This window comes from Erpetoichthys calabaricus, chromosome 8 (assembly GCF_900747795.2).
Source record: "Erpetoichthys calabaricus chromosome 8, fErpCal1.3, whole genome shotgun sequence".
Classification (NCBI taxonomy): domain Eukaryota; kingdom Metazoa; phylum Chordata; class Cladistia; order Polypteriformes; family Polypteridae; genus Erpetoichthys; species Erpetoichthys calabaricus.
Genome location: NC_041401.2, coordinates 180,136,576 through 180,164,232, shown reverse-complemented (window position 1 = coordinate 180,164,232; position 27,657 = coordinate 180,136,576). Strand labels below are relative to the sequence as shown.

At 39.1% G+C, this 27,657-nt stretch overlaps 1 protein-coding gene across 1 annotated transcript; it reads left to right on the top strand.

Annotated features, from left to right (window-relative positions):
• Positions 1-284: 284 nt before the first annotated feature.
• Positions 285-27,186, top strand: LOC114656348 (adaptin ear-binding coat-associated protein 1). Its single transcript, XM_028807938.2, has 9 exons — positions 285-321; positions 3,901-4,054; positions 9,501-9,601; positions 14,414-14,518; positions 19,386-19,467; positions 20,313-20,424; positions 20,650-20,821; positions 23,125-23,209; positions 24,608-27,186. The coding sequence occupies exons 1-9, from the start codon at positions 300-302 to the stop codon at positions 24,651-24,653; spliced, it is 879 nt and encodes a 292-aa protein (XP_028663771.2). The 5' UTR covers positions 285-299; the 3' UTR covers positions 24,654-27,186.
• Positions 27,187-27,657: the final 471 nt, after the last annotated feature.

Below are 27,657 nucleotides of genomic sequence, written 5' to 3'. Positions count from 1 at the left end.
AACGCCTCTTTAGTGAAGTGACCGAAAACCACGCCTCCTTGCCGGTAAAATCCAAGAATGTTTGTACATAGGGGAGGAGCAGAAGGTAAAGTTGTTAACATTCTTGCAGTGGAAGGCGCCTCACGGTTCATGTATTGTTTGAATAGCAAACAACGGCATCGGTGTTTTAACTCGACTTCGCAGACATGTAGCACTTTAGACACAGCAAATGACGGAAAATTTTCAAGGTGTGAGAAAAGTACTCCATCTACGTCAGTCCTACTAAATACAATATTTTAAAGCAGACATCTCTTGGAAAAATGTCACTATGTTATAATCAGTGTAAGTTTTATTTACGCTTACCTTAAGTTTCTATAATTAGATGACACAAACATAAATGGTACTGATGACATTTTCATCATTACAGTGCCGGATTAAGACCTTTAGAGGCCCTAAGCAGTCTCAAAAGATGTTAGGTTTGTCATAAGAAAGATTACTAATGATGTATCTTCATTTTTTAATAATATTAAATACAGTACGTATATATTTAAAATATATAAAGATAAAGAATATTATCTAATTAATCGTCTTATTAAATTTGCTAAACTAAATATTCTTAAATCTAACGTTATCATCTATAAATCTTTATTTATCGAGAGTGAAGTTAAATTCTATTTTAAGACCATTTCAACTTCAAATAACTGTTATGCTTTAAAAAACTATTAAGGTTTGCAATTTTTTTATGTTTTTCTGTAATATCTTGCCTGAAGAAGGGGCCTGAGTTGCCTCGAAAGCTTGCATATTGTAAGCTTTTTAGTTAGCCAATAAAAGGTGTCATGTTGCTTGACTTTTCTCTGTAATATCCTCAAATGTACGATGGACATCTCGTAAGGCTGTAGGCATTGCTGTAGCAATATAATCTAAACCTTTCCGGAGTTTGGTGAAGGGGAATGCTGAATGCTACCAGTCAATCAAAATGTCGTAACCAATCAACAGCCTATAAAATGAAATTGGGTGTGGCTGAACTTCCACCAATCAGAAGTGAGCAAGGTAATTAAATATAAATTCAAAGGCATCTTTGTACAACAGTTAGTTGTTCTTTGGGTATCAAGTCATCTCTTGCTGGTTAGTTCTGTCATCGGCATTGGCGGATTTCAAAGCTAGCTATGTTTGTAGAGATGGACTGGATTATGTGTGCTATTGTCTCCGTGAGCGCCGTGTGGGCGTTAAGGGTGTGGTTCCAGTTAGGCGAAGAAGAGAAGCGGTTAGATGCCACATTGCAGGATCTTCGTGCCAGGCCCGAGCGTCTGCAACAGAAATTTGAGGCGTGCGAAAACCTCAAGCAGACCCTTGGCGAGTCGTTCAGGCAGTTTTACATGGAGATCCACGGGATCTTAAATGAGCTTGAGAACCTTGGTGATGGCGACGCAAAAGCGCTCGCTTTGATGCCCAGGCTGCAGGACGTGTCGGGACGCTTTCACAACGTGATTAACCGCACTGTGTCTCTGCGGAAGGAGGTGGAAAATTTTGAGAAGGAACTGGACACCTAAGTTTCGAGGCGAGTCAAGCAAAAGTTTGACTGATGAATCTGGGAAGAGAGATGCTTGCTTGACCAGCTTCTCACCCTTTTCTCCCGCATTCTCAGTCCCGTGAGAGAGTGTGCACTGAAACGGACTATGGACTTGTTCGGAGCTGTTTTCTGAATTGGCCCATTGTTTTGGGAGGTAGCATGTGGTCATCAGAGCCCCTGAATTGGATCTGAGAATGTTACATGAGATAATTACCAAGCATTAAACCGATCGTTTATTTACAGTACAGGTGAAAATTAATTTCACTCCGAATACTCTTGACAGCACGCTGTTAAACAGGCATCCGAAATCTGAGGCTGCAATGTATTCTCACTGTTGGATGTTTTGTATGTTAAAACCAAACGGTTGCTGTGCTACCTCGATATATGTGTAGCCCTGCGCCAGTCACTTGTGTCGTAAACGGCTATGCTGAATCCATCATGCGCCTTGAATTGGAGTTTGTTATAGAGACGAAAAATACAAAATAAAGCTGTCAAAAGCGTAAAGGTGTATTTTTATTTGTTTATAATGGGATTGATTAACTTTCTTTCACATGTACACACAATCAAATCTGTGGGACAGGTTCCAGCTCTCCTGCGGCTCAGCCTAAAAGACTTAGAAAGATGAATGGATTGTGTTTTCACAAAGTCCTGATCCACCTCATTTAGCTTTTCTCTCATGTTCAATACAACATAATAACCTAACATTGAACACTACAGTATGGTATATTTTAATGAATGTATTTAGGAGTTAAAGAATAATGTTATAAATTGTTTATTGAGGCATAAACCGTTATTTGACGCTTAAATGATTACCACCTAAGCTGCCAGTTGATAGTCAAATTATAGCAATTCTTTTTTGCACGTGACTTGACCTTCAAAAAGTAGAAAGAATAAGGATAGTTCGACCGTTCTGTACATCTTCTTATCTCAGAATCCCTGGTGGCATACTGCAAAAAAAAGTTTTATATATGAGACCACTATAATGTACATGATAAGAAAATGGGCCACTTCTAAGAAAACGTCTAATCAATTGAAACCAATGGTGGAAACATGTTCCGCCACTTGCTTTGCTTGCCCTTATTGTTTGGCTCTGCACTATCGTGGAGCTTTGAATTGAAAATTAAAAGAATGAGATTGAAAGGAGAAAATCGAGACCGTGGTACGCTAAGAACTAGGACGCTCAGATGTTCGCCCAAAGTGTACAGTGTAATTTCGGATCGCGTAAAAGAAAAAGCATGTACATTAGAAGACAATCTTTGAAAAAATAAGACATCCCAACGACTGCTTTATCATTCTGCAAATGAGGAATTAAACAGCCAAAATGACTTTTGCATACTAACTCCTAATAATGAATCTATATTAAAGAAGACAGCCAGAGGTGGCCCAGTAGATGAAGCCAGCCAAGTTCAAAACATCTTTACAGAAGGAGTTATTAACAGCTTTTTATTGGGTTTTATCACCGATCTGGTCACTACTAATGTACATCCTCATGTCTCGGTGTGCTTTCATGGCTCCCTCCTGCATCACGAAAATGTACTCGTGGAGAGAACTGAAATCGCTACATTCACCAACACATTATCCGCTCGAGTTCTCAAACCAAAGAAATTACTAAATTGACACTCTGCCTATGAACATTGCTAATATAATAATTTTATTATTATTATTATTACAGTACTCTGATCGAGTTTAAATTGTGTAAACTGATCCCAAAACAGATACTGAGCGCCTCTTCTCAAAAGTGACCAAAATAAAACTTGGAAATTCCTTCTTTAAATATCTGGCTATCTCACCTGGCTAGAGACCCTAACCTACTGTACATCTATCTATCTATCTATCTATCTATCTATCTATCTATCTATCTATCTATCTGCTTAAAGAAATCTACATGATCTTTCTTTCTTTCATACACGAAAATACCAATTTAATTTAAAATCTATAAAATTATCTTGGCAGAACAGGTTCCAATTGTCTACTCCCTTTCATTTGATAGTGCGAGTTGTGAATATTAGTAGATCATAATTTCTGCGCTTTGTTAATGCTGCTTGAAAATACTGACGTAGCCTGTGTAGAATATTTGCTAAGAGCTGTGTGTGTTTGCCTTGCGATGGACCGGCGCCCTATCCAGGGTTTGTTCCCTGCCTTGCGCCCTTGCTAGCTGGGATAGGCTCCAGCTGACCTCCGCAGCCCTGTTCAGGACTAAGCGGGTTAGCAAATGACTGACTGCTGTCAATACTGAAAGATGACAAAAAATATTGGCATTGATCTCAACCAAGTAATCGCTATGTATTTGTCTCTCTTTTCTCTTTCTTTATCCCCACCTTTGACCGACGCGCGCTCCATCCGTCCTCTAGGGGGCGACGAGGGCGCAACCGCTACTGCGCGGCACTTCCGGGTGTCGGCGGGAACCATGGCGGATGACGAGTTGAGCTATGAGTCGGTGCTGTGTGTGAAGCCGGAGGTTCATGTCTACCGCATCCCTCCGGTGTCTAGCAACCGGGGTCACAGGTGGGTGTGTCGGCGGTTTTGAGGGTGGCATCGTGCTTTTGCACAGTTGAGCTACGGGTGGCAAGAAGAGGGTGTTTCTTTTGCGAAACGAAAGTTATTAGCTAATAAACGAAGTAAACACGACGGGTCCAACAGGGTTTGGCTGACAGCACACTGTATATATGAGTCGATTTACTCAGTAAACTTGTTCACACGGTCTTCTTTTCGGTTGCCTCGTTTTCTTTCTATAGAAAGCTAAACCGCAGAGTTTCGAAAGGGCACTTTATACTGTGTCGTTAGTGTGGAGCATCTGGCAAAGTCATTGTCGTTTGTCGTTCCTCGTCCTCTTGTAAGCGGCTTTCACTGGAGGCATTACTAAAGGCAGGTACTCTGACAGTTGGTAGATTCTTTGGTATGTTTTTTTTTTCGTAACATCGGGGCCAACATTGTTACAGTCTCTCTTTATTATAGTACATCAGACATCCGACTGCGTGTACATTTGACCATCCGAAGCCACCAAACATCGACCGGTACGTGTCGCTGGGATCTACACGTGCGCCTCCATATTTGTCACCGTAATACATTCAGGTGTTCTGTGACACTTGAAAACCTTTACATTGTTATCTTATTTTCCAAACACTAATACGTGCCTTCCAATTAATTAACTGAATTTTGTTGTGTGCTACTTGATTGATATATATGTGTTTGTAAAAGGAGAATTATGATTTTTATCCCACTGAAGTTTACCTTAACCTCATGTTTGTCCCACCATCACAGCTATTGAGCGGAGTATGCTTATTTGCCGACTATTAACCATTTTTTATTTTGGTAGCTTATTAAAACTTTTTTTTCTTGTGTTAGTTTTTATACCACATAAAAATGTAACCTGTAACTGTCATTTCCACAGTTGAAATGGTATTTTCACAAATGATATACCTGGTCTGTATAACCCTCATTTAATCTTCCATGCACTTCAAATCATACAAAGTGTCTGTTAAAATATTAATAAATCCTTTATTTGTCACCTTAATCTAGGAATGCAGTGTGCATTTTAAAAGGATCTGCACACTTTGTAAGAATGACAATGTCACATAGAGTGATTAAACACATTGATTGCTGCTTTGCTTAGCTTTTCAGTGTGAGAGGTCCCAATACACAAGTTAATTAAACAGAACACTTAAAAAAGAAAAGTTAATAGATGTAGATATTCAAGGCATATCCCACAAAAAATATTATTTGTTAATGTGTTATTTACAACATGTGCTTTGTAGTGATGGTCAACAAAAAATTTAATCTCATGTTTTAGTGGAGAGTGGACATGATAAAGTGTCTGATAGATGGGACCCATCATTGGCCAATGATGGAAAACAGCAAACGTTCCATACATTGCATAATCCACATGTCAAGCCTTTCACTCATGTGCTCAGAATGTGCAAAATACATGTATTCTTTAAAAAAAAAATATTGTTCACATAGGATTGCACTTTTGAATTGAAGATGGGACTCTTGACCAATGAATAAGGGAGAGAGTGGCGGATCTTCAATTTAAATTGAGATCCTGTGTGAAGGGTCTTCCTGTTGGTGAAGTGCTTTAATTTTCCAGAGTTACTTAGCAGTATTTTAGCAGAAAATAATACCTGCGTTTTGCAAATTGTGAGCACACAACTGGATAACTTGATGTATGGATTATGTAGCACAAGTACCATGATTTTTGATGTTTTTTGATTTTTTTTAACCCTTCTTCAACATGTTTTGCCTATTTTTTAAATTTTCTTCCTGAACCCTAGCAACCGGAAAGACACACAGATACACACATACACACTTGTGAAGCTTGTTTTATTACTAAGTTTGCAAACTGAATGGGCAATTTAACCTCTGGCTAGGCATGACACGAGTCCCCATTTTACTGTATCTAAAATGAAAGTGAATTTTCTTAATATCCTGTAGTGATTAAATATAGAATTGTCAATTGCAAATTGCTTAAGCAATGAAACCAAGCAGTGTTTACCACCCCAGCAAAGAAGGCGTGGCTATAAAATTGAATAAATTATAATTGCAAAAATAGATGAATTATGAAGTAACTTCTTTGTTTAAATCATATTTCTATACATGCTGTATTGTTATTTTTAGGAGAATATGTCTTGAAAGTATTAAATTATGTCCCCTATTTTGTACGTGTTAATATTGTGTTAACTGTCATTAGTTTATGGGAGACATGCAAGTTGTAATTTAATTGTAATAGTTGCACATCATAAATGTAATATGGGCTAATAATTTGAATATGTCAACTGGTGTTTGTGTTAAATTAACTGCTTATGGGTTGTTGGTAAATGCTGATTATTGCTGTCCTTAAGCTATGTTTGTATTGTTCTTTTATTTCTGGGGCATCACTAGGTCAAATTCCATGCCAAGGATATTATAATGGCAATATTTAGTATCAATAGCATGACTATATATTCTTTTGGATTTTAAACATCTAGATTTTAATGTGCAGGTGTGTTTTTTGTTATGCATTTCTGTCTATATCTTTAGGGTATTTGGAATCTATATGTAAATAAAATGATGTTTTGGCTAACACATTAGGTCAGTGTGTTAGGATGTAAGAGGGCCATGTGTTGTTTCCGAATATAATAATAATAATTCTTTACATGTATATAGCGCTTTTCTTACTATATCAGTGGACTAAAATATGAAGCTGTCCAGCATAAAGCTAAAAGGATCTGCTAAGTGTTCTGGAAGTATTTTTTTTTTTGCTACATGAATAATCAATATAAACCTTGGACTACCTACAATTTTCTCCATCATGTTTAGATTTTTGTAGTGGTCCCACCCTTTTCCTGCTAACCTTTTTTAACTTCTTGACGCTTATTTTGAATGGCCAGTTTCATTTCTTCAAACATGATGTTGAAATGTAAACATTTCCTGTCTGCTGATTGCGCACAAGATTTCTGATCTATAAAATTAAAGCACAATAATACTTCAGTGTGCACATTTTTATATATGTATACCTTGTGAGCATGTTTTGATGTGGCTTGTGCAAAGGGTTAGGGCATTTTTTGAAAATGTTTAAATATTAATAGTAAGCATACAAGTTTTGGTCAATGGGATAACAATAGTAGTGGTAGCTAATGTCCTCATGTGCTCAGATCACTTTACAGTTGGTCGTTTTTAGGGAAAGGAACTTGCTTTCTTTAAACATCACCAGCATTCACTCTCTGTACTGATTTTATTCAGCAATCTATCAATTTATTTTTCTGTCCTCAATTTGTTGCAATTATACTATTGTGGTGAACCAGAGCCCTTGCTAATGGTGTTGTATTCAAAGTACAGAGCCACTGTACATGGTGTACCATATCACTGCAGGACATACCCACACCCATAGTCACTTTAATTTGGCCAATATAAGAAAGCCACTCAACCTACCTTGTACAAAACTGGGATTCAGGAGGTAAATACATAAAAAACCCACACAACCACAACTGTCACACAGTATAACCAGGCTGTGTGATTCAAACACTGTTCACTTAAGCTACAGTGCTAGCTACTGTTTTGCTGTGCCACACTGGCTTGATTCAGCTTCTCAGATTTGAAAATCACAGCCTGCAGGGTTAGATGACCCAAATAATGGAGTCTTAATGTGGAGTTAGGGTTTGGGGCTGTGGCGTGCCCTCTATTAATGGTATCTCTTCGTTAATTAGACTAATTTACTCATCATCCAGCAATCATACTCTGAAGTTTCCAATAGAATGTATTTTATTTTTGTATAAAATTGAAGAGGTGTTATGTTTTCACACTTTTAGTGCTCAAAGTTACATTTTGTTGTCTGTATATTTGTGCTATTTTCCTAAACCAGTAGTCATTTAAGAAGCAGGAGCAAATGAAAATGGAGACAGAATCCCACCCGCTGATCCAGTACCATTTATACCTGTTAGTGTTTGTGGTGAAGAATCTATATAAATAAAACATTTGGAAAGAAATGGATGGGGGAAAAATTGAGCTTTGAATAGTGCTGATTACTTTAAGTGCACAAAACCTGTTCATTTTTAGAGGTACAACACACACACAAAGAAATTCGTAATGTGACAAAATCCAGGCAGTTTCTTGCCAACTAAATAAATATTGTGGGCCATCAAAAGCAATCATCTTTTTAAGAAACCCTTTAGGATGAATGGCATTATCTGTGATTCTCTAGGATGAGTGTTACCAGCTCCTGAACTAGGGAATCATGGGTTTTGAACATAGTCAGGCATACAGTGTTGTGAAAAATTATCTGCTCTCATCTGATTTTTTTCAGATGTTACCAGATATACAGCCAAAGTCTAATTTAGATAAAAATGGACTCAAAATAATTATTCAACACTTAAGGCTTCATGGAAAAAGTAATTCCCTGTCCTAAATTCAAAAACGGAGTGTGTCACCTTCAGCCTTGATTACAACCAAGCATTTCTATTAATTATTCTTCAGTTTGACACTGACCTATTAAGGAATTCTTTAGTTCAGTGGAATTTGGATTTTTTTCAGTATGAACGTCTCATTTCATGCCCTTCCACAGCATCACAGTGGATTTTAGGTCTGAATTTTGAACTGAAAGTTTCTGATCTCTGACTGTTCTCATACAGACCTGATCGTTTGTTGTCTCTACTTCAGCTCAGGCTCACAAGTGGATGGGATGGTCTGATATTCTTTTGTAGCATTCTGTAGCGCAGAGCAGAATTTGTGAGTGAGGGAAAATTCTGTATTTCCTGGCTCAGCCACATGTCTTTAAACCATGATAGTGTCATTGCTATGCTTGATCGCTGGAATGAGGCTTCCGTTGTAGAATTAAGGTGTACCTTTTCTTTAATAATAAATAAAATAAGACCTATGTTGCCTAAAGCTTAATATATCTGTCCATTGAATGTTCTTCCAAAATTCTTGTGAATCATCCAGATAGATTCTGGTAAAACTGATTACTCTTGTTCTTGTTAGTGAGTAGTAATTACCATTTTTACTACTTTATGATTGGACAACATTGTGGCACAGTTGTGGCACTACAAATGTTACTTCGTATCCTGGCTCCTGGGTTCAAAGTTTGCATGTTATCTGTTTCTGTATGAGATTTTTTTCTAGCTACTCCACTTTTCCTCCTTTATTAGCAAAGACTTGAATGTTAGTTTGAGTAATAACTCAAGTATTCCAGGTCATTCTAATTGTATGGTGTCATATGGAATTCAGTTTTTCACATCTGCAAATAGCAAATTTGTTATCTTTGCTCTTACCATTCCCAGTGTAAAACTGCAACCATTGAAAACATCTAATCAAATTTCCTGTAACAATATTGACTAATGAAAAAAATCAGACTGGGACAAATACTTTTTCATTGAATTTTAACTTTTCTTTAGGAAAAAAGTCTTTATTACAATTCTCTACAATGATATTTTGTTAGGCATGTTGTAGAATCTGTATTGATGTATTTTTGTCTCCAAAGAGCTGCAGAATGGAAACTCGATCAACCAGCTTGGAGCGGGCGAATGAGAATTACAGCTAAGGGGAACATAGCTTACATCAAGCTTGAAGATAAAACATCAGGTAAGTCTGACCGTCAAATATTTTTGACCAGTAATGGTGCACTGCACGATAACGTGCAGTGAATATTCTTGACTTGAGCATTCCTAGTTTTCATCCTCTTTCTCTGTACATTTAGCATTCGTTTGCTCAGAGGTTGATGCGCTTGCTGCTTCGTGAGCAGCTCTTCTTTTCTCCATTCTAGCAGCCCACTTCTTCTCTTCTTCCGTCGGCATCTTTTCGCGTTAAATCTGATTAAGTCAGTGTTTATGATGCAATTACTTAGTACGTTCACTTAATCCGGCACTTAAGTCTTCAATCTGCCTCAAGAATGATTTAAGATATAAAGCAGTAGGGGAAGTGACGGCGAAGGTGGTAGGGATGAGAACAGCGCCTGTATGCATGCGCCGCATGGCTGCCATGCTGGCCGAGAGTTGATTCTACAATAAAATAAAAACAAAAACAGGAATAACCTTGGAGGTCAATCATCACCCTGAAAGCGGATAGTAGACATCGCATAGTATGTGTACCAAATTTCAAGTCAATAGGTCAAACGGTTTGCAAGCTACAGGTGATTTTAAATCCTGGACAGACAAATGAACAGCCATGGTAGAGTATTTATACTAGGGGGCACCGCCCCCTGCTCGCTTTGCTCACCCACCCCCGGGATTGGTTTACTGTATATATAAAATTTAAAGAGATTGTTAGTTTCATGGGAATTGTTACATATGCATTATTTTCACTTTTACTTTAAAACTTTTGTAAAAAACCCGGGCGTGCCTACATCTCTTTCTCGCAGGACGTATAATGCTGCTCGCGTTGTGAATGGGGTGCGGCTTATCGCACGCTAAGGAGAAGTGTTCGGATCATCTGCTGGCTTACTGCTGCTGTGTGAGGTGTGTGTTTTGCTTGTCGCTTGCCGTTGTTTTAAGAGCTGGGAACACATGAAGCGTGTCTGCCAACAGCAATCCAACAACTGCTAGGTTAGATGTTCGTGGACTTAGGGGATGGGGGTGCAGCTGAACGCATGCTAAGGATAAGCCGTCGAATCGGATCATCTGCTGTCTTTCTGCTGCTGTTACACTGCCCGTCGATCATTTTAAAGCCTGTACAGCAGCTGTCCTTTTGCCACTTCGCGTCTCTGCCGCTCTCGTCGTAAAGGGGGGGATTATGGTTGGATCATCTGCTGGGTTTCTGCTACTGGTGAGCTGCGTGTTTTGCTTGTCGTTGTTTTAAGAGCTTGGAACAAGTTAGGCATTTGCATCACGCCAACGTCTTTTTGAGCCTTTCGAATACCATTGCTTTCATAATCTCTAACCTGCTCTGCATGTGTATAGCGCCAGTGTTTTTGAACGTCGTTATGAAGTTCTACTATGTCTTTTACTCTTTGTCTTTTTCTGAGCCCGATTAGACATACTTTTTTTTCAGTTTCACTTGTTCCAGGCTGTTTATTACTTTCCTTATTTTCTAAATTTGCAAATAGATTATTCTTTTTGTTTTTTGCATTTTTTTCTCTCAAACGCTTTTGATATTCTTTTCTCCGCGCTGCTCTTTCTTCTTTGCTTAGTCGTCGACGTTTCTTCTATAATGTATTGTCCTTATACGCTTTATATGCGCTGAGAGCCCTAAATCTGTGTGTGCTCAAAGACCTGATACAACTGAGTGTTTCGCTGCCCGTGGTCTTATTTGATATTGGTTGTACGTAGGTCGTGTCTTGCAAGAATCTCATGTTCTGCAACCCCGCGAGATGGTCCTGGGTCAATCTCTTGGCACCAAGTCTCACGTTTAAGGTTCCCGCGAGACACTCCGTGGCCAATCTCTTTCGTCTTGCAGGTCTTTTAAGTGTTTTCCATGATCTTCAGGTGAAGATCACGTCTCGTCTCCCTAGTCTTTGTCTTCCAGGATTTTTTTTTATAATAGAGAGATTCAGTTAGGTCCATAAGTATTTGGACAGAGACAACTTTTTTCTAATTTTGGTTCTGTACATTACCACAATGAATTTTAAATGAAACAACTCAGATGCAGTTGAAGTGCAGACTTTCAACTTTAATTCAGTGGGGTGAACAAGATGATTGCATAAAAATGTGAGGCAACTAAAGCATTTTTTAATACAATCCCTTCATTTCAGGGGCTCAAAAGTAATTGGACAATTGACTCAAAGGCTATTTCATGGGCAGGTGTGGGCAAGTCTGTCGTTATGTCATTATCAGTTAAGCAGATAAAAGGCCTGGAGTTGATTTGAGGTGTGGTGCTTGCATGTGGAAGATTTTGCTGTGAACAGACAACATGCGGTCAAAGGAGCTCTCCATGCAGGTAAAAGAAGCCATCCTTAAGCTGCGAAAACAGAAAAAACCCATCCGAGAAATTACTACAATATTACAAGTGGCAAAATCTACAGTTTGGTACATCCTGAGAAAGAAAGCAAGCACTGGTGAACTTAGCAACACAAAAAGACCTAAACGTCCATGGAAGACAACAGTGGTGGATGATCGCAGAATCATTTCCATGGTGAAGAGAAACCCCTTCACAACAGCCAACCAAGTGAACAACACTCTCCAGAGGGTAGGCGTATCGATATCCAAGTCTACCATAAAGAGAAGACTGCATGAAAGTAAATACAGAGGGTGCACTGCAAGGTGCAAGCCACTCATAAGCCTCAAGAATAGAAAGGCTAGATTGACCATCCATCCATCCATCCATCCTCTTCCGCTTATCCGAGGTTGCGTCGCGGGGGCAGCAGCTTGAGCAGAGATGCACAGACTTCCCTCTCTCCGGCCACTTCTTCTAGCTCTTCCGGGAGATTCCCAAGGCGTTCCCAGGCCAGCCGGGAGACATAGTCCCTCCAGCGTGTCCTGGGTCTTCCCAGGGGCCTCCTCCCGGTTGGACGTGCCCGGAACACCTCACCAGGGAGGCGTCCAGGAGGCATCCTGATCAGATGCCCGAGCCACCTCATCTGACTCCTTTCGATGCGGAGGAGCAGCGTCTCTACTCTGAGCCCCTCCCGGATGACTGAGCTTCTCACCCTATCTTTAAGGGAGAGCTCCCCTCCTCGAACCGCCACCTTATCGTGGTGGAGGGGTTTGCATGTCTCAATGATCCTAGGAGCTCTGTTGTTCGGGGCTTTATGCCCCTGCTAGGGTCACCCAAGCAAACTGGTCCTAGGTGAGGGATGAGACAAAGTGCGGTTCAAAAGACCTTCTATGATGAACAAAAAATTTGGACGCCGTTTTCTCTCGCCCAGACGCGGGTCACCGGGGCCCCCCTCTGGAGCCAGGCCTGGAGGTGAGGCTCGATGGCAAGCGCCTGGTGGCCGGGCTTGCACCCATGGGGCTTGGCCGGGCACAGCCCGAAGAGGCAACATGGGTCCCCCTTCCCATGGGCTCACCACCTATGGGAGGGGCCAAGGAGGTCGGGTGCAGTGTGAGTTGGGTGGTGGCCGAAGGCGGTGACCTTGGCGGTCCGATCCTCGGCTACAGAAGCTGGCTCTTGGGACGTGGAATGTCAAAGGCTAAATTGAACTTTGCTAAAGAACATCTAAAAAAGCCAGCACAGTTCTGGAAAAACATTCTTTGGACAGATGAAACCAAGATCAACCTCTACCAGAATGATGGCAAGAAAAAAGTATGGAGAAGGCGTGGAACAGCTCATTATCCAAAGCATACCACATCATCTGTAAAACACGGTGGAGGCAGTGTGATAGCTTGAGCGTGCATGGCTGCCAGTGGCACTGGGACACTAGTGTTTATTGATGATGTGACACAGGACAGAAGCAGCCGAATGAATTCTGAGGTGTTCAGAGACATAGTGTCTGCTCAAATCCAGCTAAATGCAGTCAAATTGATTGGGCGGCGTTTCATGATACAGATGGACAATGACCCAAAACATAGAGCCAAAGCAACCCAGGAGTTTATTAAAGCAAAGAAGTGGAAAATTCTTGAATGGCCAAGTCAGTCACCTGATCTTAACCCAATTGAGCAGGCATTTCACTTGTTGAAGACTAAGCTTCAGACAGAAAGGCCCACAAACAAACAGCAACTGAAAGCCGTTGCAGTAAAGGCCTGGCAGAGCATTAAAAAGGAGGAAACCCAGCATCTGGTGATGTCCATGAGTTCAAGACTTCAGACTGTCATTGCCAGCAAAGGGTTTTCAACCAAGTATTAGAAATGAACATTTTATTTCCAGTTATTTAATTTCTCCAATTACTTTTGAGCCCCTGAAATGAAGGGATTGTGTTAAAAAAATGCTTTAGTTGCCTCACATTTTTATGCAATCGTTTTGTTCACCCCACTGAATTAAAGCTGAAAGTCTGCACTTCAACTGCATCTGAGTTGTTTCATTTAAAATTCATTGTGGTAATGTACAGAACCAAAATTAGAAAAAAGTTGTCTCTGTCCAAATATTTATGGACCTAACTGTATAAAGATAATGTCAGTGTGTATATTAGCCATATTATGTATTAGAATTCAACATAAAATCTTTAATAGTTTAACGGAATAGTGAATGAAAATGTAATGGTCTAGTACTGTACTAGTTCTAGTAAAAATCAAAAGTAAAATGTATAAAGTAAATAATCAAAAAATATTTGGATTCAGTGTTTAGCATTAAAGTAGTTCAATAATATAACTTCAAATTTGAAACCACACAAGCAAAGAGGGAAAGGTATGACTAAGCAAAAATAATGAATAATTTAGGATAACATATTAATGAAATGTACATGAAGTATGTTATCCTTATTCGTACCCTTTTTATGCAAATGCATTTGACAAAAGACTTCCTATGCGAGTCCCTTTTTCTTTACCTTAAAAGACGTCTAATGGATTGTGTTTTTTCACACAGGGGAGCTTTTTGCCCAGGCTCCTGTCGAGCAGTACCCAGGAATTTCTGTTGAGAGTGTTGTTGACTCCAGTCGATATTTTGTAATTCGTATCCAGGATGGGACTGGTGAGTATTAACAATTAACTATATTAAAGCCATTATCAGCCTGTTAATTTTTTGACTGCTTTTTTCCAGCAAATTTAACCCAAATTTTTATTATTTAAAAAAATCTGATTCTTGTTTTTACAGAATAATTTCTAATACATCACACACTGTTGAGATACTTGTTTATAGTTTGGTTAAATTGTTAATGCTGGCTTGCTGTTTTATCCACTGCTAAGGAGTAGTCTGTTTGGATCTATCACTCTAATTCTAGTTACTCAACTATTATTACACCTTAACCCACTTCTATTTGCTGTTGTATTTTAGAGCACACGTAGCAGAATGATTTGGTTTCTTTGAGTTACAGAGTGTTCTCTGACTTACCCACACAGGTCTGGTTCTATGGATGGGCCTCAACATTCCTGTTACCACTAAGTTGATTTTTGAATCGCCATTTGTCTGGGCCTTTCCCTTATTCTCTAGGCTGATATACTGCAGTAAAGCCATGCTCCCCATTCCTCATAGCTAGTCCAACCATTGTTATTTAAAACGTCCTTGGAAAAGAGCCCAGCAGGCTAAAAAAGTAAAACAAAATGGTTAAATGAAGTTCTGGCTGTGGGAGGCGTTTGGTGAGACAGTAGACTTCTAGTTTTGGGTGGCCTCATAGAAATTCTGACGCATTGGTTGATGGCTCTTGAAGAGTAAATGAGTTGGCTCTCTGTTTTTTTAACAGCCAAGTTAGGGAAATACTGATCTTCACTGGGGATATTTAATCAAAAGTCAAAGGAGTGCCTTCCCTAATAGGGGGAGTACTTGGACGTACCTAGTAAAGTTTGGAATATTACAGTATCTAAATTTGCTAATGTACTGAGGAGCTTCTCAGTGGCAAAGCGGTATGGTTGTATGAAAGCAGGCTATAAATCATAAGGCTGTGGACTTTACTGTAGACTCTTAGTTAAAATACTTCTTTAATATTTGTACGTGGTACTTTTTGATGGTTAGCGTGAGGTGGTGCTTCCCTTTTCTAAAAATGAACTAGTAGTGTGTTCCAGTTTCTGTGGGATTGTGCTTTTTTGCTACCTAGGAGAACCCATGTTAGGGTGTTGGAGTAATGTAGATTGAAAAACAACTTTTGTTTGTTTTTGAAAGTAGCCGTATTTATGAGCAATATAAATAGTTTTTTTGTAAGCCTTTTAGTATGAAATGGCCCTGTTCAGAGTAACAAATGCTTTGTTTCTGAGTGCAAAATTTGGCAACAGTTCAGTCTTAATATTAGAAGGGTCTGGCTGTAGAATTCCAGCTGTAGAAGCCCCGCAATGTCATTCAGGCTTGTGGCTGAATGTGTGAAGTGGAGAGTCTTGGCACAGGGTAATGTGTGCTTGTAAAAGCAGATATGGAGGCTGAGCATAAATAAATAAATGTGACCTGAAACTGTGGATTCAAAGAGATGCCACACCCACCTTGTTCCTTAGACCTGTTCCTGTGTGACTACCATCTGTTCCACAATCTGAAAGACTAAAACTGTAACACTTGCTGTGCCGATGATGTTAAAAGAATGCACAAGGAAAACAAAGCATTTTAAGTGCCATAGAAAAGGTTCCCGAACCTTATAACAAATGTATTCAAGCTGCATATCTGCTCATGGAGCTTGAGGGGACTATGGAATGTTGAAAGATGTTTGCTTTTACTGGAGCTTATTAATAGGTCAGACTTAAAGCCTTCTGATTACCCTCATATTTATATTTTTGTATGGATGCATAAATACCCTTAAAACAGACATGGGGAGTATTTTTCATACGTGGATTACTCGTTTAGCCAGTTGTAATTGTTGACGTTGGCATGATCCTGGATCTGTCGGTTTTTTGAAACTCTTGCTGGATGTGTTGTCATAGCAACCCATCCAAATCCTCATACCTGCTCGGAGCAGGTTTGTTCTATGTAAACAAGGATTAGCTCACACACTTAATCAGTGTCCGTACATGGAATTCATTCAGTCATGGCTTCACTGTTCATGAATGAGCAACCAAGTGATATCGGTGTGCAAATTATAAGAAGAGAATTTCATGTAGAGAGGGTTTTGCACAATTGGCAAGATCCTTTATTGCTCCCGGAGGAAATTCTTTTCGAAAGATACTGCTTTAGCCGAGGGGGAATATTGTACCTCAAAGATTTATTAGCACCTTATATTTGAAGTCAAACTCGCCGAAGTTGGGCTCTCACAACCACACAGACAGTATGCATTTCTTTGAGGTTTTTGCAAGCGGCACTTTTTTTATATACTGTAGGCGATGCGGAAAATCTATCTAAAAGTGCAGTTTGCCAGGAAATTCGTAAAGTCAGTTTGGCTCTGAAATATTTCCTTCGGGTTTTCATAGCGTTTCCTGGACACCTACGTGTGCAGACAATAAAAGAGGCGTTTCATGCCATTGCAGGTAGGCAACACACAGGCAAAAACACCCACAGTTCCATGACGAATCTCACAATCAGCCTAACATTCTCATTACCCTTGATTTCCAAATGTGATTGGGGCACTGGATTGTATGCAGATCCAAATAATCAGACACAGTGTCTTCATCAAATATTTGACCGTCGTCAATATCTCGTTGGTCAGACACAGGTTCTAGGGATATGACATTCTCTGCAACTGACCCAACAAAATAGAGGGCTATATGGAACATACCTATGGCACACATCGATGACAAATATATGCAATAACCATCCTTTACCTGAAATGAAGTGACCACTGCATCCTGCCACTGGTTGTGAGGAGGAGCTTCCCCCTGGAATGCCCTCAGAAACAGGGTGATGGGCATTTTGCTGGACAGCCAACTCTTCTGCAGGGGTTAGGTCTGGACCACGTGGACCTCCACCTGTTTTTTGCTTGTCTGCCTTCTTATTAGCTTTAGAATTAATGTTTTTTATATTATATATGATTCTTTATGTCAATAATTCTTTAAATAGTTATATTACCAATATTTACCAGTTTGAAGTATATTCTTGTACTTCACTTTAGCCTGTTCCCATGTTCTCCTTGTGCTCATGTTTGATCTGGAATTATGACATATTAAGTAATAATTAATCTGACACATAGGAAACGAAATGTTGCATTCAGTAAGTACAATGCACACTACTTAGCGTTTAATTTGTCGGCCACTTTTTTGCCAGCTGTCTTTTCTGGTTTGGGCTGCTTTTGCAGTGTTACCCCTTGTGCATATTAAATCTTGAAATTCTTCATGTCCTTCGAATAAAAGGTCTTGCTCCGCTTGTGTGAAAAAAAAAAAATGCGCCCGTTCTTTCGTTATTTTATTTCAGCCTATCAAAGACTTGCTGATCATGTTTTCTAGACTCAATATATATGGGCTTTTCAATCAGCGCAGGCGTGCGCATTCATCTCGGATGATTAGATCCAGCTAGACTAATCTACCACATGGCTGTGTTTGAAAAACCAACTTATCCTGGATGAGTTTCACTGGCATTAGCTCATCCAAGATGAGGCATCTGATCTCAGATGATTTAAGCGACGTACGGAAAATACCCCCATGCTCTTGATGGTTGTCACTATTGTTTTGCATCTTGAATATTGCACTGTTATAACCTGGAATTAATGCAAAGACTTGTAACAGATATGGACCATCATATTTATGAGGATTATAGCCGAAAACAATTAAATCAAGCATTGAGTCAGCCTATAGTCATTAGTTCTCCTTGCTTGGTGGCCACTCTCTTTGTGTGTTTTGTAGGTTTTTGCCTTGCCTGCCTACTCCATACTTCCACATTCCAATGATGTGTTTACAAAGTTTTCTTGGAAGTCTTAATTAGCTAACTGTGAATGTACTTTGTAATATACTGTTTTGTGGCCAGGGTTACTGCTTTCTTTGCATCCAAAACCTTAGGTAGCACTCCCAGTGATACTTCTTCTTCTTTCGGCTACTTCTCTTAGGGGTTGCCACAGCGGATCATCTTTTTCCATATCTTCCTGTCCTCTGCATCTTGCTCTGTCACACCCAGCGATACTCTACTGGAAATATCAGTTGTGGATAAAGAATAAATGCTAAATGCATCCTGTTTCTGTTTGAAATGGGATGATGAGCATAGGTTTCATTTTAATTTGAATTTTATTTTTTTTGTATTTACTAGGGGGCTTTGCCCCCTGCCAGTGGCCGCTTATCTGAAACCCCTCTTAAATGGTGATACAATGGGAAACAAATACATTTTTTTTTTTAAAACAGTAATACAATGGGAAACAAATACATTTTTATTTCAACACCTCTTTGCTCACGCATCTGCAGGCATGCAGCTGCTGCCGCCCTCGCATGTGATCTGCAATTTGCTCTCTTACCCCTCCTGCCCCCCCACCAGCGGTAGGTGCCATTGTGAAGAGGGGGGCTGAGTGCACCCTAAGGAGATGTGGCCGCTCCTCCGAAAACCCCTCTTAAACGGTGATACATTGGGAAACAAGTAACAGGTGTTTTTTTTCGCCTCCTTTGTGCTCAAGAAGCTGTTGGCTTGCTGCTGCTGCGCGCCGTGTGATATGCATTTCGTGCAGAGCTTCGAACGTTTAAAAGCCTGTACAGCACCTGAATATTTGATCTCTTTTTGCTGTTCTGTTATTTCCCCAAGTAATATTTTCTGTTTGTTTGCGATCTTTACTCTCATTTTTTGAGAATTTTCCTACTTCCATTATCTCTAACTTGCTCTGCATGTGTATCATGGGACTTGCATCTGAAGGTTGTAAGTATGACGTGACTTGTCTGTCTTGCGGGAAGTGAAAGTATCTCTGTCTCTCTTCAAAAGATCACATCTCGTCCCCAGGAAAAAGTCTTGTCTCGTTGCAAGTTTTTTTTATATATAATAGAGAGATTTAGTGGCATTCACCTTTATTTGCTTGCAGGGAGACATGCCTTTATTGGAATTGGATTTGCAGACCGTGGAGATTCCTTTGATTTTAATGTAGCCCTTCAAGATCATTTCAAGTAAGCCGACTTTATTTTGCTTTTCACACGTTTCCAGTTTTTTTCTTCTGTTCAGCCTATGGAAAGAATTGGATTATATGGTTGGAGCAAAGAGAGGAATGATTCTGTATTGCTCCATTAAATCAGTAAAAGCAACTCTGGACCCAAACATGATCAATTTTTTTAATATATCACTTATTTAATGTTATAGTGATGGCTGAGGTAAAAAAAAAAAGAAAAAGTAATGTTTTCATGCAGAGTGGAGTTGACATTTCTGATAGAATAGGCTTTCTATGGAAACTAACACTTGGAACAACAGCAAACAACATCAAAACGTCCATGAAAAATATCTTGTTATATACTTGGAACAAGTAAAACACATGCCTTTTTTGTTAAAATATTGTTTAATACTTACGGAAGAATCAGGGTAGTACTCAAACAGGAAACACATTTAGATGGGATCAAGCTTTTGAATTGAATACAGGACTCTTGACCAGTGAACTGTGGCTTGTTTTCCATTGTTGGTCTCCATAGAAACCTATTTTATAAGAAATTTTCCATTCTCAGTGAAAACAGGAGAGTAAAATTTTTTCTCAGCCATAGCTACAAATTATATGGGATAAGTAACATAAAAAAATGTCATTTTTGTGTGACATATTCCTTTAAATATGATTCCGTGATCTTTGTGTGTCTTTTGAAACTTAAGGTTAATACATCAAAAAAGGAAAAAAAAAGACTCAACGATATTCGGAAAGTTTTATTTAATGAATAACTTCCATATTTTTCCAAGTTGTTATGTATGAGAGTACCTTGTACCATCATCCAGTTTACAGTGCTTTATCTTTTAATCTTTTTTTAAATCGTAGATGGGTGAAACAAGAAGGGGAAATTGCTAAGCAAGCACAGACTGGTCAGGATGCAGGACCAAAATTGGATTTAGGGTTCAAGGATGGTCAGACCATCAAAATTAACATTGGGGTGAGACTTGAATACTTTTTAAAAATCAACAATGTAAACGTGGTATATTTATAGTACCACAAGAATTTCAAGAAACCCTGGTAAATAATATGTGAAATCTGTTAGTATTATAGCATTAATTTACTAAAAAATAAAATAACAATCTCTAGCAGAATAAACATTTCTTTTTTCTATTCCTAATTTGAATGCTCACCATTAATTTATCTCATTAATTGTGTTTTAAAGAATATAAAGAAAAAGGACACACCTACCGGAGCAGTAAAATCACGTCCAACTGGGAGTGGCCTCTTGCCACTTCCACCTGGAAGCAAGGGAGGAGTAACTCCTCCAACACTCATCCAGCCTCCCTTGCTTACACCACCTCCTGTGTTGCAGTCAGGACAGAACTCTAATACTGGTAAGAATATAATGAAATATATTTTTCCAGAACTTGTTCACATGCACAGAACCCATCAAAGTGCTTTTACCATTCTTTCCAGTTTCTTATGCAGGTCACAATTCCATTTTTACACATTTGCTCCATATTATTTAACATTTTAAAATGTAAATTAGTATCTTGTCAATGGCTTCAAAATGTGAAAATTAGTGCTGAATGCTATCTGAATATATCTGTGGAATGGAGAGTCTGTGACTTAGCAGATAGTGATCAGTTTTTAAATAAATAAATAGCTGGCTCGACATCAGTGGGTGTACGTGCTCACACGGCTGCGGGAGGTTGGTGGGGGTCTGTATTGATTTCTCCACTGGGTTTGTGCGGATCGAGATTGAGGCGCTGAGCCCACTGAGGCATATAAAGGGGAGCCGGCAGGGCTGTAAATAGGCTATGAAAGAAAGAAAAAGAAGGAGACGTAGGTTAAAGAAAGGAGAGACAAAGGCAGGATGTGAAAAGAGACGGTGTGAGTGAGGGAGAAGGCATACAGCCGAGAGGAAGTCCTTAGGAGAGTGTGCGGGCGACACTCAGGGACTAAAGGAAGCCACTTCAGCTGAGCGATCAGGCAGCTGGTGTGACATGCTACTCAATGTAGTGACTTGCCGTTTAAGTCCAGAAGAAAAACAGTGGTGCTGTAGGGGTAATAGAAGGCTCGGCATGTTGTCCTGTGGGGGAGTCGTGGACTGCACAAATGTGAGCCTGGCAGCAGGAGTTGGAGGCTTGGCATGATGCCCTGCCGGAGCCACAGACAGCTTCTGGGGCCTGGGTCTAGGAGCAACATGGTTTGGCATGGTGTCCTGCTGGGAGCCATGGGCTGCAGGGATCTGAACTTGGCGGAGAAGGTTTGCTAATACTGTCAGTTGGGCATCTTCAACTCCTGCAAGGTCAGGATATGGGGAGGAGACACCAGGATAAAGGGGACACATCGGGTACGTGATTTTAAAGGACAGTTTCCTGTTTGGGTATTTTAATCTCGTTTTTAAAGAATTACTTATGAATTGATTTTAACCTCAATGTTATGAACTGTTTTTACTTATTGAAGATTTTACACTGCACTGTGTATTTAGGTCACTGTTGGTCAGACTTTGTTTTGATAAAAGCACTGGGCACCTTTTTACACCTACCCCTTTGCCGTAAATGTGTGTCCTCATTTGCCTGGCTTATCCCTTGATTACGTTACATGTGATGCGGGTTTAAGTGGCTCCCAAAAAGTCAAGTGGGAGCATGGAGCCAACCCCCACAGTTCGAAAAGCATTTAATTTTAAGATTTTGCACACTTTCAGGCAGAAAAGACATTTCTTCCCCCCTATGTGCATTATTTACTTTTTTATTTTTTCATCTAAGCAGCCCTAATCTTGGCAGAGCCACAATAGGTGTGGATTTTCATTCCAACCATTTTTTTTAGTTAAATTCTTTCTGTTTTGGTTAAGACTTTTTCCACCTTTCATTCTGAAAGTTAAAACTTTATAGTAATGAGTGTTAGGCTGTAAAATACCACTTTTTACTCTAAGCCTCTTAATCCGGTCTAGAGTGATTGGGGCTAAAGTGTATATTGGTAGTACAAGACAGAACTCAGACGCCAACCCTTAACTGCCAGACCAGGGCAATTTTTTGAATCGCCATTGGACCCTACCCAAAAGTGTTTGAGGATGTGGAATTAAGACTGGAGTATACAAGAAAGAAAAAACATGGACGAAATGGTTAAAAACATGCAAACAGACATCAGACAGGTATGAGATTACAACTCACAATGCTTTGAGGCAACAGAAGTGACCATTTATGTCACTTTGCTGTGATGATTACATTTTTTTACACAGCAGAGTAAATTAGTAACTTCTCAGTCCCTTGTATTTTTTCGTATTTACTTTAAATTTAAATATATAGGAAGATTCTTTATGATGCATACACAGTGGTGCAACTGCAACCATGGATAGCTGTTGGTTGCCTTGTAGTTAGTGCCTCATTAAATTAACTGCTGGCTGGCCTCAAATCATAAAAAGCTAGCAACGCAACAAACAAACTGCGCAGACTGAATAAACAGCAGTAAAGGCAATGATGAGACATGACTGCATATTTATGTGCCCTTTTGTGATTCTATACAGGGCATGTGGTATGTTTGGCAGGTATTCATTTAACAAAATGGGTTGAACTCAAAATAAGGAATTGGTTGGAATGAAAAAATAGCATTTGCAGCTCTCAAGAGCCTTTTGTCTTTAATGTTCTCCTGCAGTAAAAGTATTGGTAACAAGATTGACATCCTTGCTTTACAGACTTGCTGTTTGACCTCAGTGCCCCAGCTCCTATAAACAGTGGAGCATCTGGTGATCTATGGGGAGACTTTGCTGCTGCACCAAAGTAAGTATTCAGCAAGTGTATAGAAAGGGTATTTTGTTCATTTAGGATGAGTTTCCTGCAATAGCTTATCATTATTATATTTTTTCGAAATCAAGATAAGTGTTGCAGTTTGTATATCATTTTGACATCTGATATTATTAGCTGTCTTAGTCATATCATTTTTCTAATTAATACTGAAACAAAATGAAGATTAGTATTTAACATTTTCCAGCTGTAAACCATGATTGCTTTCCTATAAAACGTAAGGGAAACCCCAGCACTGTGAATGCAGCTCGCCAAACCCCAACCTGCACTTCGCTCCAGCAAATTCGCATCACTGCCGCTTGCGTATGTGGATTTCACTTTTAGCAAACAACAAATCTTTTATTTCTCGCGGATACGCCTCTTCATTGGGAAGAAACACTACTTTTTCCTGATGGCAACACAAATTAGACGATCTACAAGTCTCCGACTTAAAGATTAATCCGAACAATATATTCGATCTCTTTTCGCTGTTCCATTATTTCACCGAGTAATAATTTCCATTTGTTTGCACTTATGTGATCTTTACGATCAGTTTTTGAGACTTTTGAATTTTAGTACTTTTATTATGTCTAACCTGCTCTGTATGTGTATCGTGCCAAAGTTTTTGAATTCTTTACGATGTTCTACTTTGTCATCTACTCTTTGTCTTTTATTTCTGACCTCAGGCATGGTTGAATCTCTTGGCACAAAGTCTCGTCTCGTGGGACATAAAAGTATCTCTCTGAAAAAGTCACGTCTCGTTCCACGATTTTGTTATTATAATAGAGAGACATTATTGAATACCACCACTGATGCCGTCTCCTGTAATAATAGCCCTTCTAGCTCCCCCTTATTGTAGCTACATAGTACAGTCCACGGATTCCATTAGTCAACAAGCGTTCAGCTTATTAATATGTAATTAAACAACTCTTCTTGAAACCACAGTAAATTAGGAAATGATAAAGAAGTGGCATTCATAGTTTCAACCCAGCAAGGAGTTGTAGCAATTGTTGAATCCAGTCACACACAAAATACTATTTGTGAGAGCAGAGACATTGATACAGAAGTAGTGTAGCCTGTAGTTTCAAAACGGTCAACAGTTAAAAAACACAATTATTTTCTTTTTTTCCTAAACTCATTATACAAATTAGAGCTAGTGATAGAATATATTAAAACAAACGGTATGCAGCATATACAGTATGTAGTATAGTATGTGATTTGTCTTTCTCTGCTATTAGAGCAATTATAAAATTTACAGTATTTTACACTGATTCATTGTTTTGTGTAGTCGGTTAGATTTTTGAACCAGTTTTAAACATACGTTGCCATGTTGTTCTTGATTTGTTTATATGTTAAATTTTGTTAACATTTTATTATCAATTATTTCTCTTTTAGCTCTGAAAAGCGGGTGTCTCAGGGTTCAGAATGGGTTCAGTTTTAACCTACGTTGGGTTGCAGTTTTCTCCTTGACATTCCAAAGATTGTGGTGCCTGTTTGCTGTGGGACTGGCATTTTCACTACCAAGAATACTAAGGAACTGTTGGTGAATATGCAAGAAGGACCCTGAAATGCAAAGGATGTTTCTCACTTTACATTTTTTTTTCCATTATCAAAACTAGAACTGAGCTAAACCAAAATGTCTAACCCTGTCCATGTGAAACTTTAATTATTGGTTTTCAGCCCCGGTTTAATGAGGGGTCATTGTTTTCAGTTTTATTAATGACTACATAATCTTTTATCCCTGCTCTTTGTGGATTACACTGACTTTCATTTGACCTTACTGACTTCCTTTCTAGAAGAACTTAAAAAATGGACCCACTGTAACCTTAGTGCCTTATACATGTATTGACTTTTTGGAATTTGATCCAACTTCCTTTGTCAGTGTGAAGTTAAACAGGTTTCATTTTGCTTCAGTAGTGAAACTGTGAAACACTCAACCCTGACAAGGAGTTTTGGGACTATTGTTTAGTTTGGATGCCAGCTGTACTTTGACCAGGACCTGATCAAGAAAAATAATCTTGAAAGCAAGTGTTTAAGTTTGTTTTTGCCACTCCTTAGAGAGAGCCTTCACATTAAAGTTAATTTTTATTTGACACCAGTACTTAAGCTTTTCAGTTGCTCAGTTAGAGTCAAATCTGTAGTTTGTCTCCGTTTAGCACTTCAGCAGTCGGCGGCATCTTGCAACTGATTCCACTCCACCTGTTGACAGTGCCAAGCCTGTCAGTTACCACTGCTGGTTGTGTAACACAGGGAAATGTTGGCTGCATTTCCTATGTCATGCCCCAATAACATGTCTTCCTCAGCCACATCAAGTCACAGTGATTCTGAAGCTCCTCCTGAACACATCATAGGCTTGTATGCCCCATTTTATTAGAGTTCCATAGCTTTGAGTGCTTTGCTGCTGTTTGCTTTGGCACATCATTTATAATTATTGAGCTCAATGAGAATTTAAATCTCTTCAGCTGAAGTACTAATTGCAGTGTCTGGATTCTGATTTCTTTAAATTATTAGACAAGTTGCTTTTGACATCAGGCACGAGATATTTACATTACAACAAAGGAAATTTGAGTGCAAAGTAAACATGGCCATTACTTGGTATCGCACAATTGCCTAAGGATTTGTGTACTGTTTATCACCCTGTAAGAATTAGGCAGAGAATTTGTGCCATGTGTCCTTGTCATCTCACAGAATTTTACACTTAAGCACAAGCAAATGTCAAACATTCAGATTTTAGAAAGGAGAGCAGAGCTTGATTGTCAGGAGATAAGACACTGAACAAGAGAGCATTTTGCAGAAAACTTTTTTGGAGGGGGCAAAATCCCTAGCTATCTCCAGTAAATTGTATAGATTTTCCACTTTAAGCACACGTTGGCACTTGAGTGAAAAGGTGGTCACAGTTGAGAGTTTGTAACAGTTTAAAACTCTTCCTCAGTTTGCGAAGTAGCCGTTTACTGTTTTATACCACACCTTCTTTTATTGGCAAGTTAAACGTATGACTTGGGAACTGTGGATCACAGATGCAACACACAGACTTGTATTTTTGAAACCGGAATCACCATTTGTCTTTTAAATTGCATGTTCTCACTCTGCAGATTCTGATTTTATTAGGGGCAAACTGGTCCTTGTGTCATTCAAGGATATAGTAGAGGACATTAATGTAATACTAGGAACTTTAAGTCAATTTGATTTTGAACACTGGGACAGTATACAATGGTGCCTTTATCTTTGTTCTGCATCTTTGCACTGCAGTGTTTTATAATCTCGTACTCCTTTTTTTTCTAGACTTTTTTTAATTATTGTCTATGTACATCTGCTATTTGCTTCTCTACTATTAGCACCTTTGTTTATGGTGAAGGTGAAGAATAACTGTTTCTGTTTGCCCATTAAGCTTGTGTGAGATCCCTGGAATGAGGTTGCTAGTAATTGGTTGAGAGATGGCTTTTCAAGCCTTGCTTGGTCTCTGTCGATCATGTCCTCTGAAAGCCTCTGCACTATTGTGTTGGCCCATGGAGCATGCTGCCATTCTGTACTTTGGAAGATTACACCATATATTTGAACCCACCAAGAAAATTCAAGTCCTTAACAGGACTGTAAATTGTAAGCACATCATTTACCAATCAAAGGCTTTTTAGTAAGTTTTCTATTCTTATAAACCCTTTTGTTTTTTTTTTTTTACATTTTATATGTTCAGGGAAAACTTAGGTGGAACTGGGATCTAGATGAGTTTTAGTTTCTCCTGAAATGTGTTATTATCGAAAATATTTAAATGCTTATAAACGTTTGCTTTGCTTGTTAACAAGTGTTTTCTTTAAAGGGATAATTTCTGTTGGGTTGGCAGCAACATTTGAGGTCATTTGTTTGCATTTTAGCTTTGTTTTTAATTGTTCACAATGTGCCTTTTATAATCTTTTACCAGAACCTGAATGTAATAATGATGATTTGTAAATAAAGTTGGTCTTTTTGTCTATCCTGTATTCTGCACAGCCCTGATCGTTTTGTACTGGAAAACACTCTCTCTTGTCAGCAAATTCTTCCATACACCTGGCACACGTACAGCAGAGCATTTCTTCCAGAAAATGGCATTTTGGTTTTATTTATCCTTTGCTACCTGTGTTGTTGAATTCTTGCTCACTTTTGTTTTCTGGTCAACCACACACAAATGAGGATATTCAAGTGTGGAGCAAGTGAAGATATAAATTTGTGAATGTGTGAACATTGTAACAAAGGTGCTATATCAACGCCTGACCCAACACAGACAGACACGGGAGGCACACTTATATAACAAACGTTTTATTTTTCTTCGCCTGTGGGCAACGCCTTTCCCGTTTCCCACAGACACAACACAGTCCCAAATAATGCACAAACCCACACAATTCTCCTCTACTCCTCTCCAGCAAGCTTAGTCCCTCTCCTCTCGACTCTCACTCCCGGAATAGTGTCTGTGT